Raw genomic sequence first — 27936 nt, 5'->3', positions numbered from 1 at the left:
TTGTGTTTTGTGTGTGTTCCCTCCTAATTTGTGTCAGGATTAGTGTCTTCTCTTAGCTTTTTGGTAAATCAGTGCTGATTGGCATTGATAGGTTTTTTTTTCTTCATCTGTGTTTGTATAGGCATCCATCTCTCTGCACTTAGCAATTGTTAATGTGAATATAATGAGTTCATAAATATGAATTATAGATACTGTATTTACTTACAGTGGTGACAAATCTTTCAAGGCCCATAGTAGAATATATGATGGTTAAATTAAGTACCGGTAGTTTGGGCTTTTCTGTGAAATGTGAAAAACTGAGCTATAAAATTAGGAAAGGAGCCAAGTTAATTTAACATTTCTTATGAATGGGTGGGTAGCCCCAGATGCATCAGTTTTAATCTATACCTAAAAATAGGAGCTTGGACTGCTCTGCCAACCAAAGGAAGTATTGCTAGATTGCTAGGACCAATCTTCTATTATTCTGTCAGCTTTTGTGAAAATTACATCACTATTTTTTTAGAGTGAAAATTTCTGTTATGTAATTGTTCTTAGTGATGTTGAAATATGAGTAATACTGATGAGTGATATTTCTCAATTTGTTTTTCCTGTTTTAAAACAGGTAAGCCAATGGACATGTCAATGTTATCTGAAGAAGGAGGGGAGCCTTTTCAGAAGAAACTTCAAAGTGAACCAGTGGAGTTAGAAAATCCCCCTCTCCCACCTGAGCCCACTGTATCACCACAAGCTTCAACACCAGTATCTCAGAGCACACCAATCTTCACGCCTGGGTCACTTCCTATCCCATCCCAGCCTCAGTTTTCTCATGTGAGTATTGTAAAACAGTTGTTTCTCCTAATATATTTTTTAAAAACAGCATTATTGGGGTATAATTTACAGGCCATAAAATTCATGTTTTAAATGTACAATTTTGTGATCTTTTAGTGAATTTACAGAGTTGTGAAGCTGTCATCACAAAGCAGTTTTAGAACATTTCCAGAGTCACTTAACATCTTGATTTCTTTTTAATGTTTAAACTTTTTACAGTGTCTTTAAACTTTTTGAAAATGTTACTGCAAAATTGCAAAGGGTCTTCAATCATTATTCTACCTTAACACAACTGTTGCTATATATATATATATTTTTTTTTTTTTTGACAGGGACTCTGTCGCTAGGATGGAGTGCAGTGATGCAATCTCAGCTCACTCAACCTCTGCCTCCTGGGTTCAAACTATTCTCCTGGCTCAGCCTATTGAGTAGCTGGGACTGCAGGTGTATGGCACCACACCCAGCTAATTTTTGTATTTTATTAGAGACAGTGTTTCACCATGTTGGCCAGGGTGGTCTCGATCTTTTGACCTTGCGGTCTGCCTGCCTCGGCTTCCCAAAGTGCTGGGATTACAGGCATGAGCCATTGAACCCAGCCATGTTTTTTTTTTTTAATACTAAATTTTTTTGCCCCTGACACATCCTCAGGAGGTCCTGATGATATGTGCCCCCACATGCTTATGTTTTTTTAAAAAAGGTGTTCATATAGCACAATTTTAATTTTCTTTTTCCATTTAACATTGTATTATAATAATTCTCAGTGCTACATTGTCTTCACTTATCCTTTCAAAAGTTGTGTATTATTTCTCTAAATGTATGTGATCTCAGTATAGGATCATTCCTATACTTAGGGTATCAAGATGGTTTTTAGTTTTCCAATGTGTGTTTTCTTCTAAAAGGAAGGGAAAACTAACTTTTAATTTGTATAATTTTAAATTTAAATATTTAAAGAAATGAAATTCAGGTTTCATAGTGAGTTGAAAATCCTTAAATCTAAATGACTATTTTATATGTTCAATCTAAATACCTATTCTTATAAGACCTTAAGTGTGGGAATTATTGTAGTTTTATTGGGAGAGCTTATTTTACGCATTTCAGTTTGCAGGTATTGTAACAAGAGTTTGTATTTAAAAGCAAAATTTGACAATTAATAGTAATGAACTGTGCCATAACTTAAGTGTGGAGAGGACAGTAGGAAGAAATAAATTTATTTGTTTTCTGGAGTTTCAAAACTTCTTTTGTTAAAGGACTTCATTTTATGCAGTTCATTAGAAACAGTTTGGTGGCATTGATACTGTCTACCTCATAAGATAGTTATGAAGGTTGCATTAATATGTATAAAATGCCTAGAATAGTGCCTTGCACTTGATAAATGCTATATAAGGGTAGCTGTTGCTGACAGTGAAAGGGTTGAAAACAAGGTTACCTAGAGGTGAAATGGATGTTCAAACCACACATCATTTTCTTTAGCTTTTGTTGTTGTTGTTGTTAATTGAATCAGGATCTTGGTCTGTCGCCCAAGCTGGAGTGCAGTGGCGAGCCTTGACTTTCCAGTCTCAAGTGATCCTCCCACCCCAGTCTCCCAAGTAGCTGGAACTATAAGCATGCACCACCATGCCCAACTAATTTCTTAATTTTTTGTATAGAGATGGGGTCTCACTATGTTGCCAGTGCTGTTCTCAAACTCTTGAGCTCAAGCAATCCTACTGTACCAGCTTCCCAATGTATTGAGATTATAGGTGTGGGTTACCATGCCTCGCCTTCTTTAGCTTTTATTTTTCTAAATTATATGTGAATGTAGCTGGGTGTGGTGGGGCATGCCTGTAATCTCAGCTGCTCAGGAGATTGAGGTAGGAGGAGCATTTGGACCTAGGAGTTTGAGAACAGCTTGGGCAAAATAGCAAGACCCCAATCTCAAAAAAAAAAAAAGTTATAAATTAACACGTATAGTTCAGAAGAGATAACAGAATTTAAGGATGAGCTAGGCTGGGTGCAGTGGTTCACAACTATAATCCCAGCACTTTGGGAGGCCAAAGCAGGCAGATCACTTAAGGCCAGGAGTTTGAGAGCAGCCTGGCCAGCACAGTGAAGCCCAGTATCTACCAAAAAATACAAAAATTAGCCAGGCATGATGGCACGCACCTGTAGTACTAGCTACTTAGAAGGCTGAGGCAGGAGAATCGCTTGAACCCAGGAGATGGAGGTTATAGTGAGCTGAGATCATTCCACTGCACTGCACTGCAGCCTGGGTGACAGAGTGAGACCGTCTCACAAAAAAAAAAAAAAAAGAATTTAAGGATGAGCTATAAGCACTGATGCAGAGCACTGAGAAGAATTTTCCAGCACTAATTTAAAGAGAATGGTTATCAGATGTTTATCAGTGACCGAACAAGACTTTTGTGGTCTTTGGAAAGGTGTTCCTACCCTTGGTGGGTGTGGACATAATGCCTGGCCACAAGGGAGAATTGATGTTTTGAAAAACAAGATACTGTTGAAGGAATTGCTCTATTTTCAACATTTACCAAAGACTTTCAGAAGGAGTTAAAAAACCAGCAATGAAAATTTGAGACAAATGAGTGAGTCTGAACATACTTCAGAGATTCTTGGAACCTAAGATGACCCTAGTCAGGTTTCTTTGAACTCATATTTTCTAAGATGTAATCCCAGGACTTTGGGAGGCCAAGGCAGGTGGATCATGAAGTCAGGAGTTCAAGACAAGCCTGGTCAAGATTGTGAAACCCTGTCTCTACTGAAAATAGAAAAATTAGCCAGGCATGGTGGCAGGCGCCTGTAATCCCAGCTACTCAGGAGGCTGAGGCAAGAGAATTGCTTGAACCCAGAAGGTGTGCCACTGCACTTCAGCCTGGGTGACAGAGTGAGACTCTGTCTCAAAAAAAAAAAAAGAAAAGAAAAGAAAAAAAACCAACAAAAAAGGAATACCTTTAGTAGGCCAGGCACAGTCTCCCGCACCTATAATCCCAGCACTTTAGGAGGCTGCGGCAGGAGGATCACATGAGCCCAGGAGTTTGAGAACAGCTTGGGCAACGTAGTGAGACCTCGTCTCTACAAATAGTAAAAAATTGACCGGGAGTGATGATATGTGCCTGTAGTCTAACTCTGGAGGCTGAGGCTGGAGAATTGCTTGAGTCCAGGAAGTTGAGGCTGCAGTGAGCAATGATATGCCACAGCACTCAGTTTGAGCAACAGAGTGAGACCTTGTCTTGAAAACAAAGCTTCTTCCTACCCAAAGATAACCACTTTTGGTTCTTTATGCTTTTTCTTTTGGTATAATTCTACATAGCATGATTATATTTTTTGTTCTTAGGTGCAGGGTCTTACCCTGTTGCCCAAACTGGAGTGCAGTGGAGCAGTCAAAGCTCACTGTAACCTTGAACTCCTGTGCTCAAGCCATCCTCCCACTTCAGCCTCCTGAGAAGCTAGGACTACTGGCCCACAGTACCACACATGGCTAATTTAAAGTTTTATGTAGAGCTAGGACCTCACTCTGTTGCCCAGGGTAGTCTTGAACTCCTGGGCTCAAGCAGACTTCCTGCCTTGGCCTCCCAAAATGCTGGGATCGCAGGTGTGAACAACCGTGCCCAGTCTATTTTCATAAAAAATTTTTAGCCATTTTCCAAGTATAGTTACATCATAATTTGGTTTAGATCATTACTGAGTTTAGTATCATATGATACTATGTAACGATATTAGATCATTACTGAGTTTAATATCACTATGATATTACCATTATTTTTTCATGTGTGTATAATTTATGTTCTCTGAAATTGTAAATGTCTGTATTTGTTTAGTTTTCTTTGACTCTCATTAAATCAACCCTAGACTTTCCACCAATTGTCAGAAACTTTTTTCAGGATGTTGAGGAGACTTAGACTTTCTGTTTCTTTTTTTTTTGTAGAAACCACTTTTGGACCCTCCTGATTTCTAATCTGTACTGTTCCCTTCTATGCCTAGTGCATAACTGTTACCTCCCTTCACTGTTGTTCTTGGAGATTCTACTTGCTTGTCTTTGTTGGTTACCTCTTGAGCTTCATGTCTTCTTGCTTGGTTTATTCCCTCATTTTCATGGGTGACATTGTCTAGTAACCTTTATTCTGCAATCACATATTCTGCTATCACACTTGATTTGTAGTTTACCGAAGTATAGAGTTCTAGATTGGGAATAATTTTCCTTTAAAGATTTTGAAGGCATTGCCCTATTTTCATTCAACTTCCAGTGCTGCTGTTGAGAAGTGTGAGGCCAAGCCAGCCGTGGTGGCTATTGCCTGTAATCTTAGCATTTTGGGAGGCTAAAGTGGGAGGATCATTTGAGGCCAGAGTTTGAGACCAGCCTGGGCAACATGGCCAGACGCTGTTTCTGCCAAAAATAACAAAAACGAAACCAAATTAACAACAAAAAACAAAACTGTGTGAAGGCAGTCTGATCTTGACTTTTAATAGGTGATCTGTTTTTACTTTACTGGAATCTTGCAGGGTTTTCTCTTTGATTCCAGTGTTCTTAAATTTCCAGACCTTTGGGTTAGGTCTATTTTTATTCATTGTATTGGGTACTTGGTAGGCCCTCTCAGTTTAGAAACTCAGGTCCTTTCATTCAAATAAATTTATTTCTTTAATTTCTTTTCTTTGTTTTGTCTGTTCTCTCTCTCTCTTTTTTTAATGGACTATCCGTTGTTTGGATGTTGAAACTCCTGTAATAGTCTTCTAATTTTATGTTGTCTCCTACTTTTGATCATCTCTCTCTTTTTGTTCAACTTTCTGGCTGATTTATTCAGTCATTAAACAGTGGCTATATTGTGATGTAATTCACATACCATTCAGTTTACCCATTTAAAGTGCACAATCCAATTTTTTAAAATATATGCACAGAGTTGTGCAACCGTCACCATGATCTAATTTTAGAATAGTTTCATCACCGTCCCAAAACCCATGCCCAATAACACTCACATTTCTTTTACCCTGACCCTTAGAGACCACCAGTCACTTTCTGTCTCTATAGATTTGCTCGTTCTGGACATTTCATATAAATGGAATTATAAAATATATAGCCTTTGTGAATGACTTCTTTCTTTTTTTTTTTTCGAGACGGAGTTTCGCTCTTGTTACCCAGGCTGGAGTGCAATGGCGTGATCTCAGCTCACCGCAACCTCTGCCTCCTGGGTTCAGGCAATTCTGCCTCAGCCTCCTGAGTAGCCAGGATTACAGGCACGTGCCACCATGCCCAGCTAATTTTTTTGTATTTTTAGTAGAGACGGGGTTTCACCATGTTGACCAGGATGGTCTCGATCTGTCGACCTCGTGATCCACCCGCCTCGGCCTCCCAAGAATGACTTCTTTCATTTAGCATAACATTTTCAAGGCTCACCTATGTTGTAGCATGTGTCAGATTTTCCTTTTTTTTTTTTTTTCTGTTGATCTATCCTTGTCTATAAAAAATATAAAGAAAAAAAGAATTTCATTTCTTTTTATTGCTGAATAATACCATTGTGTTTATATATACCATAGTTACTCATTGATTCATCAATTGATGGACATTTGGGTTGTTTCCCCTTTTGGCTGTTGTAAATAATGCTGCTATGTACAGTTATGGATAAGTTTGTATGTAAACATGGTTTTATTTCTCTTATGTATACCTACAGGTGCAACTGCCCAGTTGAACTATCTTTTAGTTCTTCTCTTAGTTGCTAATTTCTACTCTTGGGATTTTAATTTCTAATTTTTTTTTCAGAATATAATATATGTATATATTTTTAATAGCATTTGTCTTACTTTATGGATATGATATCTTATCTCTGTAACAATATTAATAACAGTTTTCTCCTCTCTGGAATAATCATTATTTCTTCCAGATGGGCTTTAGTTTTATTTGTTCTGATCTCTTTCAAATTAGAAGCTTTCTTCAGAGAGAAGATGCTGCCAATACAGAGGCGGGCCACCATCTCCACAGCAGTTTTAACCACACCCATATAAACAGGACTACAGGGAATTACACTCAGCAGCAGGGCGGAGCCCACAGCAACAGGGCGGAACCCATGGCAGCAGGGCAGAGCCTCAGCAGGCAAATAGTGACAAGACTGCCTCCTAGCTGGGCAGGACAGTGCAACGGATACTCATAAAGAAAGCCCTAACTCCCTGAGACAGAGCATCTGAGGAAAAAAAGGGGTTTTGTAAGTTCTGCTGTAGCAGACTTAAACGTACCTGCCTAACAGCCCTGAATGAACAATGAAGCTGACAGCTCAGCACTTGAGCTCCTATAAAGTACAGTCCATCTCCTCAAGCAGCTCCTGGACCTCTGTATATCCAAAGAGTCACCTCAAAAAGGACTGATCAGACTGACATTTGGCGGGCATCATTCGGGGACAAAGATAGCAGCAGAGGAAACTGGTGGCATCCCTCACTGTTCCGCAGCTGCTATAGGTGTACCCCAGACAAGCAGGGCCTGTAGTGGACCTCAGCAGTCGTACAGCAGAGGGGCTAGACTGTTAGAAGCAAAACTAAGTAACAGAAATACTTCATCATCAACAATCTGGGCGTCCACTCAGAGACCCAATCGAAAAGTCAGCAACTACTCAGACCACAGGTGGATAAATCCACAAAGGTGAGAAGAAACCAGTGCAAAAAGGAGGAAAACACCTGAAACCAAAACACCTCGCCTCCTACAAAGAACCAAAACTCCTCACCAGCAAGGGACAAAGCTGGACAGAGAATGAGTGTGACGAAATGACGGAATCAGACTTCAGAAGGTGGGCAATGACAAACTTCCGTGAGCTAAAAGAACATGTTCTAAATCAATGCAAAGAAACTAAGAACCTTGAAAAAAGATTTGAAAAAAAGATTCGAGGAAATGATAACAAGAATGGACAACTTAGAGAGGAATATGAATGAATTGAAGGAGCTGAAAAACACAACATGAGAAGTTCGCGAAGCATGCACAAGTTTCAACAGCCGAATTGACCAAGCAGAAGAAAGAATATCAAAAGTCGAAGATCAACTCAATGAAATAAAATGAGAAACCAAGATTAGAGAAAAAAGCACAAAAAGGAATGAACAAAGTCTCCAAGAAATGTGGGACTATGTGAAGAGACCTAACCTACATTTGATAGGTGTACCAGAATGTGACGAAGAGAATGAATCCAAGCTGGAAAATACTCTTCAGGATATTATCCAGGAAAATTTCCCCAACCTAGCAAGGCAGGCCAATATTCAAGTCCAGGGAATACAGAGAACACCACAAAGATATTCTGCAAGAAGAGCAACCCCAAGGCACATAATCGTCAGATTCACCAGGGTTGAAATGAAGGAGAAAATACTAAGGGCAGCCAGAGAGAAAGGTCGGGTCACCCACAAAGGGAAGCCCATCAGACTCACAGCAGATCTCTCGGCAGAAACTTTACAAGCCAGAAGAGAGTGGGGGCCAATATTCAACATCCTTAAAGAAAAGAACTTTCAACCCAGAATTTTATATTCAGCCAAACTGAACATCATAAGTGAAGGAAAAATAAAATCCTTTGTGAACAAGCAAGTACTCAGAGATTTTGTCACCACCAGGCCTGCTTTACAAGAGCTCCTGAAAGAGGCACTGCACATAGAAAGAACAACCAGTACCAGCCATTCCAAAAACATACCAAATGCTAAAGAGCATCAACAAAATGAAGAATCTGCATCAACTAATGGGCAAAACAGCCAGCTAGCATCAAAATGGCAGTATCAAATTTACACATAACAACATTAACCCTAAATATAAATGGGCTGAATGCACCAAGCAAAAGACACAGACTGGCAAATTGGATAAAAAACCAAAACCCATCGATATGCTGTATCCAGGAAACCCATCTCACTTGCAAGGATACACAAAGGCTCAAAATAAAGGGATGGAGGAAGATTTACCAAGCAAATGGAGAGCAAAAAAAAGCAGGAGTTGCAATTCTCATCTCTGATAAAATAGACTTTAAAGCAACAAAGATCAAAAGAGACAAAGGACATTACATAATGTTAAAAGAATCGATACAACAAGAAGAGCTAACGATCCTAAATATATATGGACCCAATACAGGAGCACCCAGATACATAAGGCAAGTTCTTAACTACTTACAAAGAGACTTAGACTCCCACACAATAATAGTGGGAGACTTTAACACTCCACTGTCAATATTAGACAGATCAACCAGACAGAAAATTAACAAGGATATCTAGGGCTTGAACTCAGACCTGGAACAGGCAAACCTGATAGACATTTACAGAACTCTCCACCCCAAATCCACAGAATATACATTCTTCTCAGAACCACATCACACCTACTCTAAAATTGACCACATAATTGGAAGTAAAGCACTCCTCAGCAAATGCAAAGCAACTAAAATCATAACAAACAGTCTCTCAGACCATAGTGCATTCAAGTTAGAACTCAGAATTCAGAAACTAACTCAGAACCGCACAGCTTCACAGAAACTGAACAACTGGCTCTTGAATGTTGACTGGATAAACAATGAAATGAAGGCAGAAATAAAGAAGTTCTTTGAAACCAACGAGAACGAAGACACAACATACCAGAATCTCTGGGACACATTTAAAGCAGTCTCCAGAGGAAAATATATAGCAATAAGTGCCCATATGAGAAGAGTGGAGAGATCCAAAATTGACACCCTATTGTCAAAATTGAAAGAGCTAGAGGAGCAAGATGAGAAAAACTCAAAACCTAGTAGAAGACAAGAAATAACTAAGATGAGAGCAGAACTGAAGGAGATAGAGACACGAAAACCTCTTCAAAAAATCAATAAATCCAAGAACTGGTTTTTTGAAAAGATCAACAAAATAGACCACTAGCCAGACTGATAAGAAAGAAAAGAGAACAACCAAATAGATGTAATAAAAAACGATAAAGGGGAAATCACCACAGATTCCACAGAAATTCAAACCATCATCAGAGAATATTACAAAATCTCTATGCACATAAACTAGTAAACCTGGAAGAAATGGATAAATTCCTGGACACCTTGTCCTCCCAAGCCTAAACCAGGAGGAAGCTGAAACTATGAATAGACCAATAAGAAGGTCAGAAGTCGAGGCAGCAATTAAGAGCCTACCACACCAAAAAAGCCCAGGTCCAGATGGGTTCACAGCCGAATTCTACCAGGCACACAAAGAGGAGCTGGTACCATTCCTTCTGAAACTATTCCAAATAATCCAAAAAGAGGGAATCCTTCCCAAATCATTTTATGAGACCAACATCATCCTGATAGCAAAACCCGGCAGAGACTCAACAAGAAAAGAAAACTTCAGGCCAATATCCATGATGAACATAGATGCAAAAATCTTCAATAAAATATTGGCAAGCCGATTGCAACAGCACATCAAAAAGCTTATCCATGATGATCAAGTAGGAGTCATCCCGGGGATGCAAGGCTGGTTCAACATACACAAGTCTATAAACATAATTCACCACATAAACAGAACCAAAAACAAAAACCACATGCTTATCTCAATTGACGCAGAGAAGGCATTAGACAAAATTCAACAGCACTTTATGCTAAAAACCCTCAATAAACTCGGTATTGATGGAATGTATCTCAAAGTAATAAAAGCTATTTACGACAAACCAACAGCCAATATCATACTGAATGGGTAAAAACTGGAAGCATTCCCTTTGAAATCTGGCACTAGACAAGGATGCCCTCTTTCATCACTCCTACTCAATATAGTACTGGAAGTTCTAGCCAGAGCAATCAGGCAAGAAAAAGAAATAAAGGGTATTGAAATATGAAAGGTGGAAGCCAAATTGTCTCTATTTGCAGACGACATGATAGTATACCTAGAAGACCCCTTCACCTCAGCCCAAAAACTCCTGAAACTGTTAAGCAACTTCAGCAAAGTCTCAGGATATAAAATCAGTGTGCAAAAATCACAAGCATTCGTCTACACCAATAACAGACTTAAAGAAAGCCAAATCAAGAATGAACTGCCATTCACAATTGCTACAAAGAGAATAAAATACCTTGGAATACAACTCACAAGGAATGTAAGGGACCTCTTCAAGGAAAACCACAAACCACTGCTCAATGAAATAAGAGAGGACGCAGCAGGGCGCGGTGGCTCAACCCTGAAATTCCAGCACTTTGGGAGACCGAGGCGGGTGGATCACAAGGATCGAGATCATCCTGGTCAACATGGTGAAACCCCATCTATACTTATAATACAAAAAAAATTAGCTGGGTGTGGTGGCGCGTGCTTGTAATCCCAGCTACGCAGGAGGCTGAGGAGAATTGCCTGAACCCAGGATGTGGAGGTTGTGGTGAGCCGAGATCGCGCCATTGCACTCCAGCCTGGGTAACGAGAGCGAAACTCTGTCTCAAAAAAAAAAAGAAATAAATAAAATAAGAGAGGACGTAAACAGATGGAGAAACATTCCATGTTCATGCTTAGGAAGAATCAGTATCATGAAAATGGCTATACTGCCCAAAGTAATTTACAGAATCAACGCTATCCCCATCAAGCTACCATTGACTTTCTTCACAGAACTGGAAAAAAACCACCATGAACTTCATATGGAAACAAAAGAGAGCCTGCATAGCCAAGTCAATTCTAAGCAAAAAGAACACAGCAGGAGGCATCACACTACCGGACTTCAAACTTTACTACAAGGCTACAGTAATCAAAACAGCATGGTACTGGTACCAAAACAGAGATACAGACCAATGGAACAGAACAGAGGCATCGGAGGCAACACAACATATCTACAACCATATAAAAAAAAAAAAAACAAACACAAAAACAAACAATGGGGAAAGGATTCCCTGTTTAATAAATGGTGTTGGGAAAACTGGCTAGCCATGTGCAGAAAGCAGAAACTGGACCCCTTCCTGACACCTTACACTAAAATTAACTCCAGATGGATTAACGACTTAAACATAAGACCCAACACCATAAAAACCCTAGAAGAAAATCTAGGCAAAACCATTCAGGACATAGGAGTAGGCAAGGACTTCATGACCAAAACACCAAAAGCATTGGCAACAAAAGCCAAAATAGACAAATGGGACCTAATGAAACTCCACAGCTTCTGCACGGCAAAAGAAACAGTCACTAGAGTGAACCAACAGAATGGGAAAACATTTTTGCAGTTTACCCATTTGACAAAGGGCTGATATCCAGAATTTACAAAGAACTCAAACAGATTTACAGGATAAAAACAAGCCCATTCAAAAATGGGCAAGGATATGAACAGGTACTTTACAAAAGAAGACATACATGAGGCCAATAAACATGAAAAAATGCTCATCATCATTGGTCATTAGAGAGATGGAAATCAAGACCACATTGAGATACCAGTTAGAATGGCGATCATTAAAAAATCTGGAGACAACAGATGTTGGAGAGGATGTGAAGAAATAGGAACACTTTTACACTGTTGGTGGGAGTGTAAATTAGTTCAACCATTGTGGAAGACAGTGTGGTGATTCCTCAAGGCCTTCGAAATAGAAATTCCATTTAACCCAGCAATTCCATTACTGGGTATCTATCCAAAGGACTATAAATCGTTCTACTATAAGGACACATGCACACGAATGTTCATTGCAGCACAGTTTACAATAGCAAAGACCTGGAACCAACCCAAATGCCCATTGATGATAGACTGGACAGGGAAAATGTGGCACATATACACCCTGGAATATTATGCAGCAATCAAAAATGTTGAGTTCGTGTCAAATGTTGAGTTTGTAGGGACCTGGATGAATCTGGAGAACATTCTCAGCAAACTGACACAAGAACAGAAAGTGAAGTACCGCATATTCTCACTCACAGGCGGGTGATGAAAAATGAGAACACATGGACACAGGGAAGGGAGTACTACACACTGGGGTCTATTGGGGGGAATAGGGGAGGGACAGCGGCGGGGGAGCTGGGGAGGGATAGCCTGGGGAGAAATGCCAAATGTGGGTGAAGGGGAGGAAGGCAGCAAAACACACTGCCATGTGTGTACCTATGCAACTATCTTGCATGTTTTGCACATGTACCCCCAAACCTAAAATGCAATTTTAAAAAAAAAAAAAAGCTTTCCTCAGATGTCTAGTAATCTTTGATTATTTGCTGACGTTCAAGAGTGAAATATCAGAAAGTTGATTGATAGTTCTGAGCTGGTGGTTGGGTCTTGTTGTTTTTGAAATTTGCTATAATGTGATCTGCTGGGACATTTTACTGGGAGTCCCATTACATCAATATCTTGATTAATCTAGGTCTGGTCAGATGGCCTAGGAAAATGTCTCATCTTCTTTTTGAAGGGTATAGGCCTGGCTACCAATGTACTAGAAGTCTATTAATGGAAGAATGCTTTGGGTGGGAGGGGTTTGGGAGGCAGGTGCAGGTTTCATTCAATATGTAGATTTTCATTTAATCTCTCTATTTTCAGTATTGTATTTCCTGATAACTGTGCCTCTTGTCTGCCAGTCCTGGGACAGTTGATTTTACTCTCTCCAGGGCAGAGGAGGGGGCAGGGTGAGGATATGGGAGTTGAACTGTGGTATGACTGGTTGTTTCTTGGCTTTCTCCACTGCTGGCTTAGGAATTCAACTTTCACTCTTTTGCTAAATCGATTACCTTTTCCATAATTTTTTTGCAGTTATCTTTTCTTCTGTTCTCTTTTTCTCAAAATATCGTGCTTAAGTAAAACCCCTTCACCGTTACTTAATGGGAATTCTGAACATGTGTATATTCAGTCCTCCATTTTTATTAAGTTCTCTACTTTTTTCATCATATATCAAACTTGTACATATTATTCTTAATGGGTAATCCTTGTACATCTGTTATATCGTTTGTGTCTTGGTTACTGGAGTCCAAATCAACTTAAGTTTGATATTGTGAGATTTAAGTATTTGTAAAGAGATTATTGCTATTCAAGAGAAAATTGGGATAAAGGAAATTTTGTTGATTTTTCTTTTTTTCCAAAAAATTTGTTAGTGTCCTAGCCTCTTTGACCCTTGGGATATGAGGGAAGGGGAGACAATGAGTAGAACATAGTTTGATAGTTAACATTTTTCTCATTCTTGATATATGTATTAATTTTGGTGAGGACAATTAGACCAATGTTTTTAAACTAGAATAGTGGTGGTGGTGACACAGCATTGTAAATGTAGTAAATGCCACGGAATTATTTTATTTATTTATTTATTTTCTGAGATGGAGTCTTGCTCTGTTGCTGAGGCTGGAGTGCAGTGGCATGATTTTGGCTCACTGCAACTTGCGCCTCATGAGTTCAAGTGATTCTCCTGCCTCAGCCCCCCAAGTAGCTGGGGCGACAAGTGCACGCCACCATGCCCAGCTAATTTTTTTATTTTTAGTAGAGATGGAGCTTCACCATGTTGGCTAGGCTGGTCTCAAACTTCTGACCTCAAGTCATCTGCCTGCCTTGGCCTCCCAAAGTGCTGGGAGCCATCGTGCCCGGCCTGAAAGGTTTAGTTTAAAATAGGTTAATTTTATGTTGTGAGTTTCATTTAAAAAAGGGTATTCATAGCTTTACATTAGTGATGTTTTATTTATGAGCTTTTGTAAAATGAGTTTTTTTTTTTTTTTGCAGCAAGGGAAAAAATACATATTTCTTGCAGAAGAGGTGATCATGCATGGTGGCTTACACCTGTAATCCCAGTGCTTTGGGATGCCAAGGTGGGAGGATAGCTTGAGCCAGGAGTGTGACAGCAGCCAGGGCAACATAGTGAGACCCCCTTCTCTACCCACCCCCACAAAAGATTAGCTGGGTATGATGATGTGTGCCTGTAGCCTCAGCTCCTGATGCAGGGGTAGGAGTCAGGGGGAAGGATTGCTTGGGTTCAGGAGTTTGAAGCTGCAGTGAACTATGATTGCACCTCTGCACTATAGCCTGGATGACAAAGCAAGACCCCGTCTTGAAAAAAAGAAAAAGAAAAAATAAGATCATTAGTAATCCTATCTCAGAAATAACTACTTTCAGCTTTTTTGTTTGTTTGTTATTTTGAGGCAGAGTCTTGCTCTCTTCCCCAATCTGGAGTGCAGTGGTGTAATTTCAACTCACTACCACCTCCACCTCCCGGTTTCCAGTGATTCTCCTGCCTCAGCCTCCCGAGTAGCTGGGATTACAGGCATCTGCCACCATGCCTGCCTAGTTTTTTTGTTTTTAGTAGAGATGGAGTTTCACCATGTTGGTAAGGCTGGTCTCGAACTCCTGACCTCAGGTGATCTAACTGCCTCAGCTTCCTGAAGTGCTGGGATTACAGTCATCATGCCTGGCCAACTCTTAGCTTTTTTGGATATATGTTTATTAACTAAAATTACATGAAGATTACATATTATAAAATGTATAAAAAGACTGTAATGGCCAGGTGTGTGGCTCATGCTTATAATCCTAGCCTTTTGGGAGGCCGAGGTGGATGGATCGCTTGAGGTCAGCAGTTTGAGACCAGCCTGACCAATATGGTGAAACCCCATCTCCACTAAAAAGTACAAAAATTAGCTAGGCATGGTGGCAGGTGCCTATCATCCCAGTTACTACAGAGGCTGAGGCAGGAAAATAATTTGAACCTGGGAGGTGGAAGTTGCGGTGAGCAGAGATGGTGTCACTGCAGTTCAGCCTAGTGACAGAACGAGACTCTGTCTCAAAAAAAAAAAAAGGCTATAATATATACCTGCATAATATTTTACTAAAATAGAAACTTCTTGCTATAGCCTGAATGTTTTTTGATCTTTTAGTATTCTTCTGCAGTATAGGTTTATGTAGACACAAAATATTCTATCATGTGATATAATACAATTTAAAAATGATTATCCTGGCTGGATGAGGTAGCTCATGCCTGTAATCCCAGTGCTCTGGGAGTTGGAGGTGGGCAGATCACTTGAACCCAGGAGTTTGAGATCAGCCTGGGAAACATGACAAAACCTCATCTCTACAAAAAGTACTAAAAAATTAGGTGAGGTGGTGTGTGCCTGTAGTCCCAACTACTCAGGAGGCTGAGGTAGGAGAATCACTTGAGCCTAGGAGGTCAAGACTGCAATGAGCCATGATGGCACCACTGCACTCCAGCCAGCCTGGGCAACAGAACAAGGCCCTGTCTCAAAAAAAAAAAAAAAAAAAAAAAAATATATATATATATATATATATATATATATATATATATATCCATAACAATTTCAGATATTTCATATTGTTTTCTAAGTTATAATAAAACAGTGAACTACTTTGTAGCTAAATATCAGTGTGCTTTTATTGATTAATTTCACAGAAATGGAATTATTGGGTTATGGGGTATATAGGATTTCAGGGCTGTTGTGTTTTGCTAAATTGCCATTTAGAAATGTTGAACCGTTTTTGTTTTTTTTTTTTTACCTTTTGAGACAGAGTCTCACTTTGTTGTACAGGCTGGAGTACAGTGGCATAATCGCTACTCAGTGCAGCCGCAGCCTTCCAGGCTCCCAAGTAGTGTGACTACCACACTCAGCTAATTTTTTTTTTTTTGATAGAGACAGGGTCTTACTTTGTTGCCGAGGCTTGTCTCAAACTCCTCAGCTCAAGTAATCCTCCTGTCTCAGCCTTCCAAAGTGTTTGAATTATAAATTTGAGCCACTGCACCTGGCCTGAAGCAATTTATACTGAGTCATATCTGACAGTATATGAACAGATTTAAACAATCTGATAGGATAAACAGTAGTACCAGACATTGAAATACCAGAAGTTAAGGAATATATAGAATGCTTGTCTACCCATTTGATTCCTCATTCCCTTAAAAATCATAGGAAAAAAACCTGGGCATGATAGCTCATGCCTGTAATTCTAGCACTTTGGGAAGCTAAGGCACTTTGGGCAGATTGCTTGAGCCCAGGATTTTGAAACAAGTGTGGGCAACAAAGTGAGACCCACTCTGCAAAAAATACAAAAATTAGCTGGCTCTGGTGGTGTGCACCTGTAGTTCCAGCTACTTGGGAGGCTGAGGTGAGAGGATTAATTGAGTCCAAGATGTCAAGGCTGCAGTGAGCTGTGATCAAGTCACTGTACTCCATCCTGGGTGAAAGAGCAAGATCCTGTCTCAAAACAAAACATAGGAAATGAATACCTAACCATCTGTGTCTGGAGTTTTACATCATTTTCATTAGACAAAATGACACACTAAATGTAAGTTCTTATTAAAAACAACTAAGTTTTGTATTAATTTTTTTAAAAAATTGAAATATTGGTTGCATAAAATAAAATTGCCATTTTACATGTATGATTTGATGAAATTTGGCCATTGTATACAGCTGTGTAACCACCACCACCATCAAAGTAGAGAACAGTTCCATCACCCTAAAAAGTTTCCATAAGAAAACCACCTTTTGTGGTTGATCTCCCTGCTGGCCCAGTATACTCCCCTCTCCTGCCCTAAGCAACCACATGTCATCTTTCTGTGAGTATAGTTTTGGTATTTCAATAATTTCAAGTCTGGGCAATATAGCAAATCCCATTTCTAAAAGTCATTTTAAAAATTAGCTGTGTGTGGTGGTGCCCACCTGTATTCCAGCTGCTTGGGAGACTGAGGTGGGAGATTGCTTGAGCCCAGGAAATTGAGGCTGCAGTGAGCTATGATCTCACCACTGCACTCCAGAGCCTGGGCGACAGAATGAAACCTTGTTGTTAAAAAAAAAAAAAAAAAGAAATTTAATGTAATTGTAAGTATGTATATGGTCTTTATATTTGAGCTCTGTTACTTAGCATATTTTTGAGATTTGCTTGTATTGTACTTAGTAATATTTTATTCCATTTATATTGTTGGATAGTTTTCCATAATATGTGTATCTACAATTTGTTTATTCATTCACCAATTGATAGACATTTGGTTCTAGTTTTTGGTTATTTTGAATAATCTATTTAATTATAACTAATATATGATATATTAGTGAATATATGAATAATTTCCCATGAATTTATGAATAATAATCCTATGATCATTTGCATGCACATCTTTTTTTTTTTTGGAGACAGAATCTTGCTCTGTTGCCCAGGTAGGAGTGCAGTGGCGTGATTTTGCCTCTCTGCAACCTTTTCCTCCTGGGTTCAAGCAATTCTCATGCCTCAGCCTCTGGGTAGCTAGGATCACAGTATAATGTGCACCACCACATCCAGCTAATTTTTGTATTTTTAGTCAGAACAGCGTTTCACCATGTTGGTTAGGCTGGCCTCGAGCTCCTAGGCTTAAGAGATCTGCCTACTTTGGCCTCCCAAAGTGCTGAGAATACAAATGTGAGCCACTGTGCCTGGTCAGCATGCGCATGTTATAAATAATAACTATGATCATTTGCATGCACATCTTTTTGTGGGCACAAATTTTTATTTTTCTTAAATAAATGCCTACAAATGGGAATGCCTAGGTTATATAGTAATGAATGTTTAACTTTATAAGATACTGCCATACTGTTTTTCCAAAGTGAGTGTAACGTTTTGCATTCCCAGCAGCAATGTATAAGAGTTGCAGGTGTTCCACATCCTTGCTAATCCTTGGTTTTGTGAGCCTGTTGTTTTCTCTTTTTTTGGGACAGAGCCTTGTCCTGTCACTCAGGCTAGTATGCAGTGGCACAATCATAGCTCGCTGCAGTCTCAAACTCCTGGGGCTCAAGTGATCCTTCTGCCTCAGCCTCTCGAGTAGCTGGGACTGTAGGGGCACAACAACATGCCTGGTTAATTCTTAAAAGTTTCTGTAGACATGGAGTCTAGCCATGTTGCCCAGGCTGGTCTTGAACTCCTGGGCTCAAGTAGGTTTCCCACCTTAGCCTCCCAAAGTGCTGGGATTACTGGCATGAGCCAGCACGCCTGGCTGTTTTGTGAAGTTAGTTTGCTTTTTTTTTTTTTTTTTTTTTTGAGACAGAATCTTGCTGTATCACACAGGCTGGATTGCAGTGTCATAATCTCGGCTTACTGCAGTCTCTGCCTCCTGGGTTCAAGTGATTCTCCTGCTTTAGCCTCCTGAGTAGCTGGGACTGCAGGCTTGCACCACCATGTCTGGCTAATTTTTATATTTTTAGTAGATATGAGGTTTCGCCATGTTGGCCAAGCTGGTCTGGAACTCCTGACCTCAGGTGATCCACCCACCTTTGCCTTCCAAAATGCTAAGATTACATGCGGGAGCCACTGCGCCCGGCCTATGTTAGTTGCTTTTGTTTCATATAGTGGCATTTCATTGTTATTTTAATTTGTATTTCTCTGTTGACTATTGATATTGTAAGCTTTGGATTTTATTTATTTATTTATTATTAGTTTTTGAGATGGAGTCTCACTACGTTATCTACGCTGGAGTGCAATGATACTAACTTGGCTCATTGAAACCTCCGCCTCTGTGGTTCAAGCCATTCTCCTGCCTCAGTCTCCTGAGTAGCTGGCATTACAGGCACGTGCCACCCCACCTGGCTAATTCTTGTATATTTAGTAGAGACAAGGTTTTGCTGGGTTGGCCAGGCTGGTCTCAAACTCCTGACTTCAGGTGATCCACCTGCCTTGGCCTCCCAAAATGCTAGGATAATAGGCATGAGCTACTGTGCCCAGCCACTGGGTTTTAATATCTGCTTTATGAATGCTAGCATATTTTGAAATAATGAAGTAAAACGAGTACATATTTCCACCTTGTGAGAACTGAAGTGGGCTGGAGCATGTGCCACTGCTCCTGGCGATCCTGGAGTTCTTTAATTCTTGAATATTTGATTTTAGAAATTTTATATGAATCCAGGGATTAGCTATAAAAGATATAGATCATGAACAAATTATGATTTATTTCTTTTTATTCTTCCTTAGGACATTTTTATTCCCTCCCCAAGTCTAGAAGAACAGTCAAACAATGGGAAGAAAGATGGAGATTTGCATAGTTCATCTTTGACAGTTGAGTGTTCTAAAACTTCAGAGATTGAACCAAAGAATTCTCCTGGGGATCTTGGGCTATCTTTGACAGGGGATTCCTGCAAGTTGATGCTTTCTACAAGTGAGTATAGTCAGTCCCCAAAGGTGGAGAGCCTGAGTTCTCACAGGATTGATGAAGTTGGAGAAAACACACAGATTGAGGATGTTGAACCCATGTCTCCAGTTCTCAATTCTAAATTTGTTCCTGCTGAAAATGATAGTATCCTAGTGAATCCAGCACAGGATGATGAAGTACGACTGAGTCAGAATGATGACAAAACAAAGGGAGATGACACAGACACAAGGGATGACATTAGCATTTTAGCCACTGGTTGCAAGGGCAGAGAAGAAAGTGTAGCAGAAGATGTTTGTATTGATCTCACTTGTGATTCGGGGAGTCAGGCAGTTCCTTCACCAGCTACCCGATCTGAGGCACTCTCTAGTGTGTTAGATCAGGAGGAAGCTATGGAAATTAAAGAACACCATCCAGAGGAGGGGTCTTCAGGGTCTGAGGTGGAGGAAATCTCTGAGACACCTTGTGAAAGTCAAGGAGAGGAACTCAAAGAAGAAAATATGGAGAGTGTCCCATTGCACCTTTCTCTGACTGAAACTCAGTCCCAAGGGTTGTGTCTTCAAAAGGAAATCCCAAAAAACGAATGCTCAGAAGCTATGGAAATTGAAACCAGTGTGATTAGTATTGATTCTCCTCAAAAGTTGGCAATACTTGACCAAGAATTGGAACATAAGGATCAGGAAGCTTGGGAAGAAGCTACTTCAGAGGACTCCAGTGTTGTGATTGTAGATGTGAAAGAGCCATCTCCCAGAGTTGATGTTTCTTGTGAACCTTTAGAGGGAGTGGAGAAGTGCTCAGATTCCCAGTCTTGGGAGGATGTTGCTCCAGAAATAGAACCATGTACTGAGAAAAGATTAGATACCAAGGAAGAAAAGAGTGTAGAGTATGAAGGAGATCTGAAATCAGGGACTGCAGAAACAGAACCTGTAGAGGAAGACTCTTCACAGCCTCCCTTACCTTTGGTGAGAGCAGATGATCCTCTGAGACTTGACCAGGAGATGGAGCAGACTGAAACTCAGGAGAAAAAAGATAATTCATTAACAGAAGACTCAAAAATGGCTAATACAAAGCAGCTAAGCTCAGATGCAGAGGCCCAGAAGCTGGAGAAGCCATCTGCCCATGCCTCACAAAGCTTCTGTGAAAGTTCTAGTGGTGAGTGTGATTGTAGATTATTCTGTCTCCACCTAAATTATAATTTGGAATGGAAGGTTGGCGAGAACTGCATGCTTATGTCAGGGGTGAACATTAACTTTGGTTTATGTTTATGAACAACCAATAGTAATTGGAAAATTAAATTTTCTGGATTGCTTTTTTTTTTCTTTAAGACAGAGTCTCGCTTTCTTGCCCAGGCTAGAGTACAGTGGTGTGTTCTCAGCTCACTGCATCTTCCACCTCCCAGTTTCAAGTGAATTCTTGTGCCTTAGCCTCCCAAGTAGCTGGGATTACAGGCATGTGTCACTGCCCGGCTAATTTTTGTGTATTTTTAGTAGAGATGGGGTTTTGCCATGTTAGCCAGGTTAGTCTTGAACTTCTGACCTCAAGTGATCCGCCTGCCATGGGATCCCAAAGTTCTGGGATTGCAAGCATGAGCCACCACCCCCGCCTGGGTTGCATTTTTTAATAGTTACAGTTATTTGTGTGATTAGAGATATTTGAGTATTCAGCTTTATAACTCAGGAGTAGTTGATAAAAAATATTTAGAAATTGTAACAATCTGTTTTTTTCTACTTAGATTGCATTGTTGCTCTGTGTATATAGATTTTGAAGTCGCCTTGAAGTAGAAGGATCTTTTTTGATTAACTCTACATGATAAAATCACATGTATTTCCTTTTTATGGGCATTAAGTAAAGTTTCTAAAGTTGGTTCAAAAAATATATGGCTCTTAAACCTGAAACTGGACAATGTATTAGTTCTTGTTCTTTATTTTATGAAATTCAGCTTGAAAACAGATTACTTTCTATTTGTAGGCTGGGCACAGTTGCTCACACCTGTAATCCTAACACTTTGGGAGGCTTAGGTGGGTGGATTGCCTGAGCTCAGGAGTTTGAGACCAGTCTCCGCAACATGGTGAAACCCATCTCTACTAAAATACAAAAAATTAGCTCGGCATGGTGTTACGTGCACCTTTAGTCCCAGCTACTTGGGAGGCTGAGGCATGAGAATCACTTGAACCTGAGAGGCAGTGAGCTGAGATCGTGCCACTGGACTGCAGCCTGGGTGACAGAGTGAGACTCTTTCTGCAAAAAATAATTTTATGACATTAGCTGAAATAATTTAATCTTTGTGAATCCTTAGAGTTAGTATAATGTAAAATCAAAACAAACTCTTAAGATCAAGACACAAACTTAAGAAAACAAGTTTCTAGGATGAAATGAAAAAAACAGTATTTGACAAGTTTACATAAAATAGCATGAGTGACTGTATATTTTATTTTGGTTTGTCTAGAACAGTTCCTTCTTTTTTTTTTTTGAGACAGAGTCTCTTTCTGTTGCCAAACTGGAATGCAGTGGAGTAATCTCGGCTCACCTCAACCTTAGCTTCCCAGCTTCAAGCGATTCTCTTGCCTCAGCCTCCTGAGTAGCTGGGACTACAGACATGTGCCCCAACACCCAGCTAATTTTTATATTTTTAGTAGAGATGTGGTTTAACTATGTTGGCCAGGATGGTCTTGATCTCCCGATTTCATGATATACCCACCTTGACCTCCCAAAGTGCTGGGATTACAGGCATGTGCTACTGTGCCTGGCCTAGAACAGTCCCATTTTATACTCATTGTCTATGTGTGGTTATTAATAGTATTTTTTTTTTTTTTAGTCTTTAAATTGTCCCTATTGCTGGGTGCAGTGGCTCACGCCTGTAATCCCAGCACTTTGGGAGGCCAAGGTGGGTGGATCACGTGAGATCAGGAGTTTGAGACCAGCCTGGCCAACATGGTGAAACCCTGTCTCTACTAAAAATACAAAAATTAAATCCCAGCACTTTGGGATGCTGAGGTGGGTGGATCATAAGGTCAAGAGATCAAGACCATCCAGGCCAACATGGTGAAGCCCCATCTACACTAAAAGTACAAAAATTAGCGGGGTGTGGTGGCACACGCCTGTAGTCCAGCTACTCAGGAGGCTGAGGCAGGAGAATCGCTTGAACCCGACAGGCGGAGGTTGCAGTGAGCCGAGATTGCGCCAGTGCACTCTAGCTTGGTGACACAGTGAGACTCTTGTCTCAAAAAACAAAACAAAAGAAAAATAGAAAAATTAGCCCAGCATGATGATGGTTGCCTATAATCCCAACTACTTGGGAGGTTGAGGCACGAGAAGCTGAGATTCTCCCATTCTACTCCAGCCTAGGCCGCAGAGTGCAACTCTGCCTCAAACAAAAACAAATGTCCCTGTTTATTAGCTTTTATGTTTAATACTTTTTTTCTGTTGAGAACAAGGAATGTTAGAGCTAAAAAAGAAGTGAAGGGTTATTGGATTTAGTCTCTTCTTAACGTCTTGTGGCTCGTTAATGATAGAGGTGGGACTAGAACCTAGGTCTCCTAATCCTGGCTGTGCTTTTTCTTCATGTAAAAAAACAAAAAACTACTTAATACAGTTTCTTTGATTCTGAAAATCTGTAGTGAGGAACAATGTGAATTGTTTTGTTTACTGTTTTAGTGCTTTTATTTTGGAGTACTTTTATTTTATTTATTTATTTTTTTGAGACAAGAGTCTTGGCCCCATTGCCAGGCACCAGGCTGGAGTGCAGTGGCGCATTCTCAGCTCACTTCAACCTCCACCTCCTAGGTTTAAGCAATTCTCCTGCCTCAGCCTCCTGAGTAGCTGGGACTACAGGCACGTGCTACCATGCCCAGCTAATTATTGTATTTTTGGTAGAGACTGGGTTTCACCATGTTGGCCAGGATGGTCTTGATCTCTTGATCTCGTGATCCGCCCACCTCAGCCTCCCAAAGAGTGAGCCACCACGCCCAGCCTCGAGTGCTTTTAAATTATATGCAAAAGAAGCTTCTAAAACTTTGAGATATTAATTCTATTATTTTACTAATATTCTTCATGAATTCTTGTTTACAGTGTTAATTGGCAGAGTCAGCTTGTTTTGGTCATAAACACTGCCATAGTCAAACTTACTATTTTATTAATATTATTATTATCCAGATTATTGAAAATGCTAGTGATTGTGTGTTTACTTCCTGATTTTAATTCTTGAGCAAACAATGAAAAGCAATAAAGACAGTGGTTGGAAAGATAGTATTTATGAGGAGAATTAAATAAAATAATTTTAATTGTAAATTAGAACATGAAGGGAGAATAGTTTTTTGTCTTTTGGTTTTTTTGTTTGTTTGTTGGTTTGTTTATTTTCAAGCCGGGGTCTCGCTGTGTCACCCAGGCTGGAGTGCAGTGGCACCATCATTGGTTACCTCAACCTTGACTTCCCAGGCTCAGGTGATCCTCCCACCTCAGCCCCCACTTCCCACCAAGAAGCTGGAACTACAGGCATGTACCACCATGCTTGGCTAATTTTTTGTAGAGACAGGGTTTTGCTATGTTACCCAGGCTGGTCTTGAACTCTTGGGTTCAGGCAATCCACCCACCTTGGCCTCCCAGAGTGCTGGAATTATAGCCATGAGCCACTGTGCTCAGCTTAGAATAATAGTTTTTAACTTAGAGAATTGTATAAAATAAAGTCATTCAGAAGAGCATTGGAAAAAGAACACAAAAATAGTAGTTTGTACTTTTAAAAATATAGTTGTTTAGTTGCTAAACGTTGAGAGACTAACGTATTTTTACTTTTTTGAAACAAAGTCTTGTTCTGGCACCCAGGCTGGAACGCAGTGGGGTGATCTCAACTCACTGCAGCCTCCACCTCCCAGGTCCAAGTGATTCTTATGTCTCAGCTGCCTGAATAGCTGGAATTACAGGCGCGTGCCGCCATGCCTGGTTAATTTTTGTATTTTTAGTAGAGTTAGGGTTTTGCCCTGTTGAACAGGCTGGTCTCGAACTCCTGGCCTCAAGTGATCTGACCACCTTGGCCTCCCAAAGTGCTGGGATTACAGGTATGATCCACTGGGCCCGGCCAAATTTAATAGTATTTTGATATGTAACTTAAATGATAGTAACCTAAAAAATAATAGTTCTTCAATCTGAAAAGACAGAGGAAAGGTATGAATTGGGTGGGCTTTACATTTACTCATCTGCTAAAGTTAGAAGAGCACTTTTTTGTTGTTAATAGAGTTATTAATTTTCTTAAAAAGATAGAGGCCAGGCATGGTGGCGTGCACCTGTAATTCCAGCTACTCAGGAGGCTGAGGCACAAGAATCACTTGAACCTGGGAGTCGGGGGTTGGAGTGAGCTGAGATCGCACCACTGCACTCCAGCCTGCTTGACAGAGCAAGATCATTATCTCAAATAAATACATAAATAAAGCATGCTTAATTTTGAAAAACATTGAAGCAATACAAGAAAGTAGAGATTGTGAGTGGGGAGGATGTGGGGAGAGAGGGCGTTGGGAGGAAAAGAGAGTGAGTACAGAGAAGGAGAGAGAGAATTGTTCTAAGTGTCTCCATTTATAGATAACTTATCACTGTTAACAGTTTGGAAGCCTCTTCAAATATATGTCTATGGAGAGCTCCTCACAAACCTGAAAAAAAAGTAGCAAGATGGTACTTGGAAGCCCAGTGGGATTTAACATAGAACAAATATGTGGTGGGTTGATGATGTGAAAAACTGTAATGAGTGCAGTAAGTCTTTAATTAAATCCATAAGTAATAGTCTGTAATAGTTAATAATGATCAGGAAAGCTAAATGTGTTTTAGGCTCTAACTATAACCTTTATTGGCTTACTTGAGAGAATGTCATCTTAATTGGCTATTAATGTCAGAGGCAGACTTGTAGAGTAGACTGTTCATGCATTATCTCACCTGATATGTAAATTGTTACATTTTTAACTAGATGGCTTTTAATCAGTTCTTAGGGGTAACCAGTTCTTTTAAGAATAAAGAAAAAAATGGGTTTAAAACTATAACAGAAAGTTAGGAGAGACCTTCTTAACCTTTACAGTTTTAAATATTGCTTTGGAGTTATTCTCTAAAGTCCTTAAAGGACATACTCCCATTCAGGTGGTTGCAAAATTGATACTGAGTTTCCTTTTGTTTCCTCATTCACATCTTCCTTCATTGTTTGGTATGCCTACATACAACATGATAGCCCATGATTATCTGGAAAAACAAGAAGGCATTTGATAATTTCAATAATGTAGGAGTGCTGAATGTTAGAGAAATAATGGAATATGTGGAAAATTTCATAAATTTAAAAGGATAACATGTGCCAGCAAATGTATTTTTAAAGATTTGGCAATAATTTGAGTAGATTGATTCATTTTTCAGTTGAGGCAACAAAAGCATAAAAATGGGAAACATTTGGAGAACATTGAAAAGAAGCTTTATGAACATGAATAATTAAAGAAAGACTGGAAACATAGGCTACTACTAGTCGGTTGAATGCTGACTAAAGAGTTAGGAATTTGTTTTCTGGTAAAAACTAAGTCTTTTGACCTGGAGCTAACAAAGCCATGTTTTCTAGGAAGGCAGCTTTGGTTACAGTGTTGAGAAAGAATTGGGGGTTGGGGAGAGTGAGAGACTTAGGTAGAGGAAGTGATTGATGGATTATGGTAACCCAGGAATGAGGCATTGGAGACTAGAGGAGAGTAGTGGCAGTGCTTTCCCTAGGGCTTATAAAAGTCTTAATTTTCCATTAGGTTATAGTAATGCAGTTAGATAAATGGTGCTAAAATTACTTTTCATAAGTTTTATGTAATACTGTGCAAAGGAAACCTTATTACAGGGATAAGCATTCAGCAGTTAATGCTTGCATATTGTATTTGCATAATATAGTATGTCACATAGGTCTGATAAAAGATTTATACACATTTTCAGAAATCTGGAATGTATGAGGCTTTGCAAGGTGTTTTTTCAGTTTCTGTATCTCTCCTAAGTTCTTTTTTTTTTTTTGAGACAGAGTTTTGTTCTTGTTACCCAGGCTGGAGTGCAATGGCACGATCTTGGCTCACCGCTACCTCCGCCTCCTGGGTTCAGGCAATTCTCCTGCCTCAGCCTCCTGAGTAGCTGGGATTACAGGCACGTGCCACCACGCCTAGCTAATTTTTTTGTATTTTTGGTAGAGACGGGGTTTCACCATGTTGACCAGGATGGCCTCGATCTCTTGACCGCCTCGGCCTCCCAAAGTGCTGGGATTACAGGCGTGAGCCAGCGCGCCCGTCCCTCTCCTAAGTTCTTCATTAGAGCAAGTTGCTTTATAAGGGGCTAGCACAGAATGAATGCTTATCTACTTGACCCATTTCTTTTTTGTAACTATGGTGGATGTCTTTGCCAGTTAGATGTAATGTTGAGGTTCTTCACTTTATACTGTTTACAGTTTTGGTTTTTTTTTGAGACAGTCTCACTCTGTCACCCAGGCTGTAGTGTGGTGGCACTATATTGGCTCACTGCAACATCTATCTGCCTCCCAGGTTCAAGCGATTCTCTTGCCTTAGCCTCCTGAGTAGCTGGGATTACAGGTGCCTGCTACCATGCCCAGCTAATTTTTTATTTTTAGTGGAGACAGGGTTTCATCATGTTGGCCAGGCTGATCTTGAACTCCTGACCTCAAGTGATCTGTCTGCCTCTGCCTCCCGAAGTGCCAGGATTACAGGAGTGAGTCATGGTACCTGGCCTCTCTTTACAGTTTCTTTAGCTGAGCATATGCACTTTCATCCTTTATTTCTAAAGACCTTTTTTCTCTTTTCATCTCCTCAGGTTACTAATTCATTATATCTTACATGTAGATCTAAGAGATTTTTTGTTTTGTTATTTTAAAGGAAAAAATTGTCATGATGCTTGCTATTAAAGATAGAAGAGGAGTGGAAAAAGATGAAAGAAGAAAACTATTTTCATGAGTAGTAGTTGTCTGAGTATGCCAGATTATTTTGAGCTATCCCAGGAAAGTAAGAAGAAATTTTCATGTATTACTTTTAAGAGGGCAATCTGGCACAATTCTTATTTTCACCCAAATGTATCATTTGATTAAAGAGATAAATTAGGAAATTAGAAAATGTAATTTTTGATAGTTTTCTAGTTCTGATTAGCAAAAATTTGGAACTGAGTCCTAGGT

General features: G+C 39.8%; 1 protein-coding gene across 8 annotated transcripts in view; it reads left to right on the top strand.

The window, feature by feature from the left end:
- TP53BP1 (tumor protein p53 binding protein 1) overlaps window positions 1-27936 on the top strand; it is a 121318-nt gene that overhangs the window by 44526 nt on the left and 48856 nt on the right. For all 8 annotated transcript variants that reach the window (XM_078334098.1, XM_035259465.3, XM_078334097.1 and 5 more), the window contains 2 exons: window positions 602-807; window positions 19598-20924. In XM_078334098.1, the coding sequence (XP_078190224.1) occupies window positions 602-807; window positions 19598-20924 (1533 nt within the window). The remainder of the gene's footprint in view (window positions 1-601; window positions 808-19597; window positions 20925-27936) is intronic.

This window comes from Callithrix jacchus, chromosome 8, assembly GCF_049354715.1.
Source record: "Callithrix jacchus isolate 240 chromosome 8, calJac240_pri, whole genome shotgun sequence".
Taxonomy (NCBI): Eukaryota; Metazoa; Chordata; class Mammalia; order Primates; family Cebidae; genus Callithrix; species Callithrix jacchus.
This window is presented reverse-complemented; position numbering and strand designations above follow the sequence as displayed.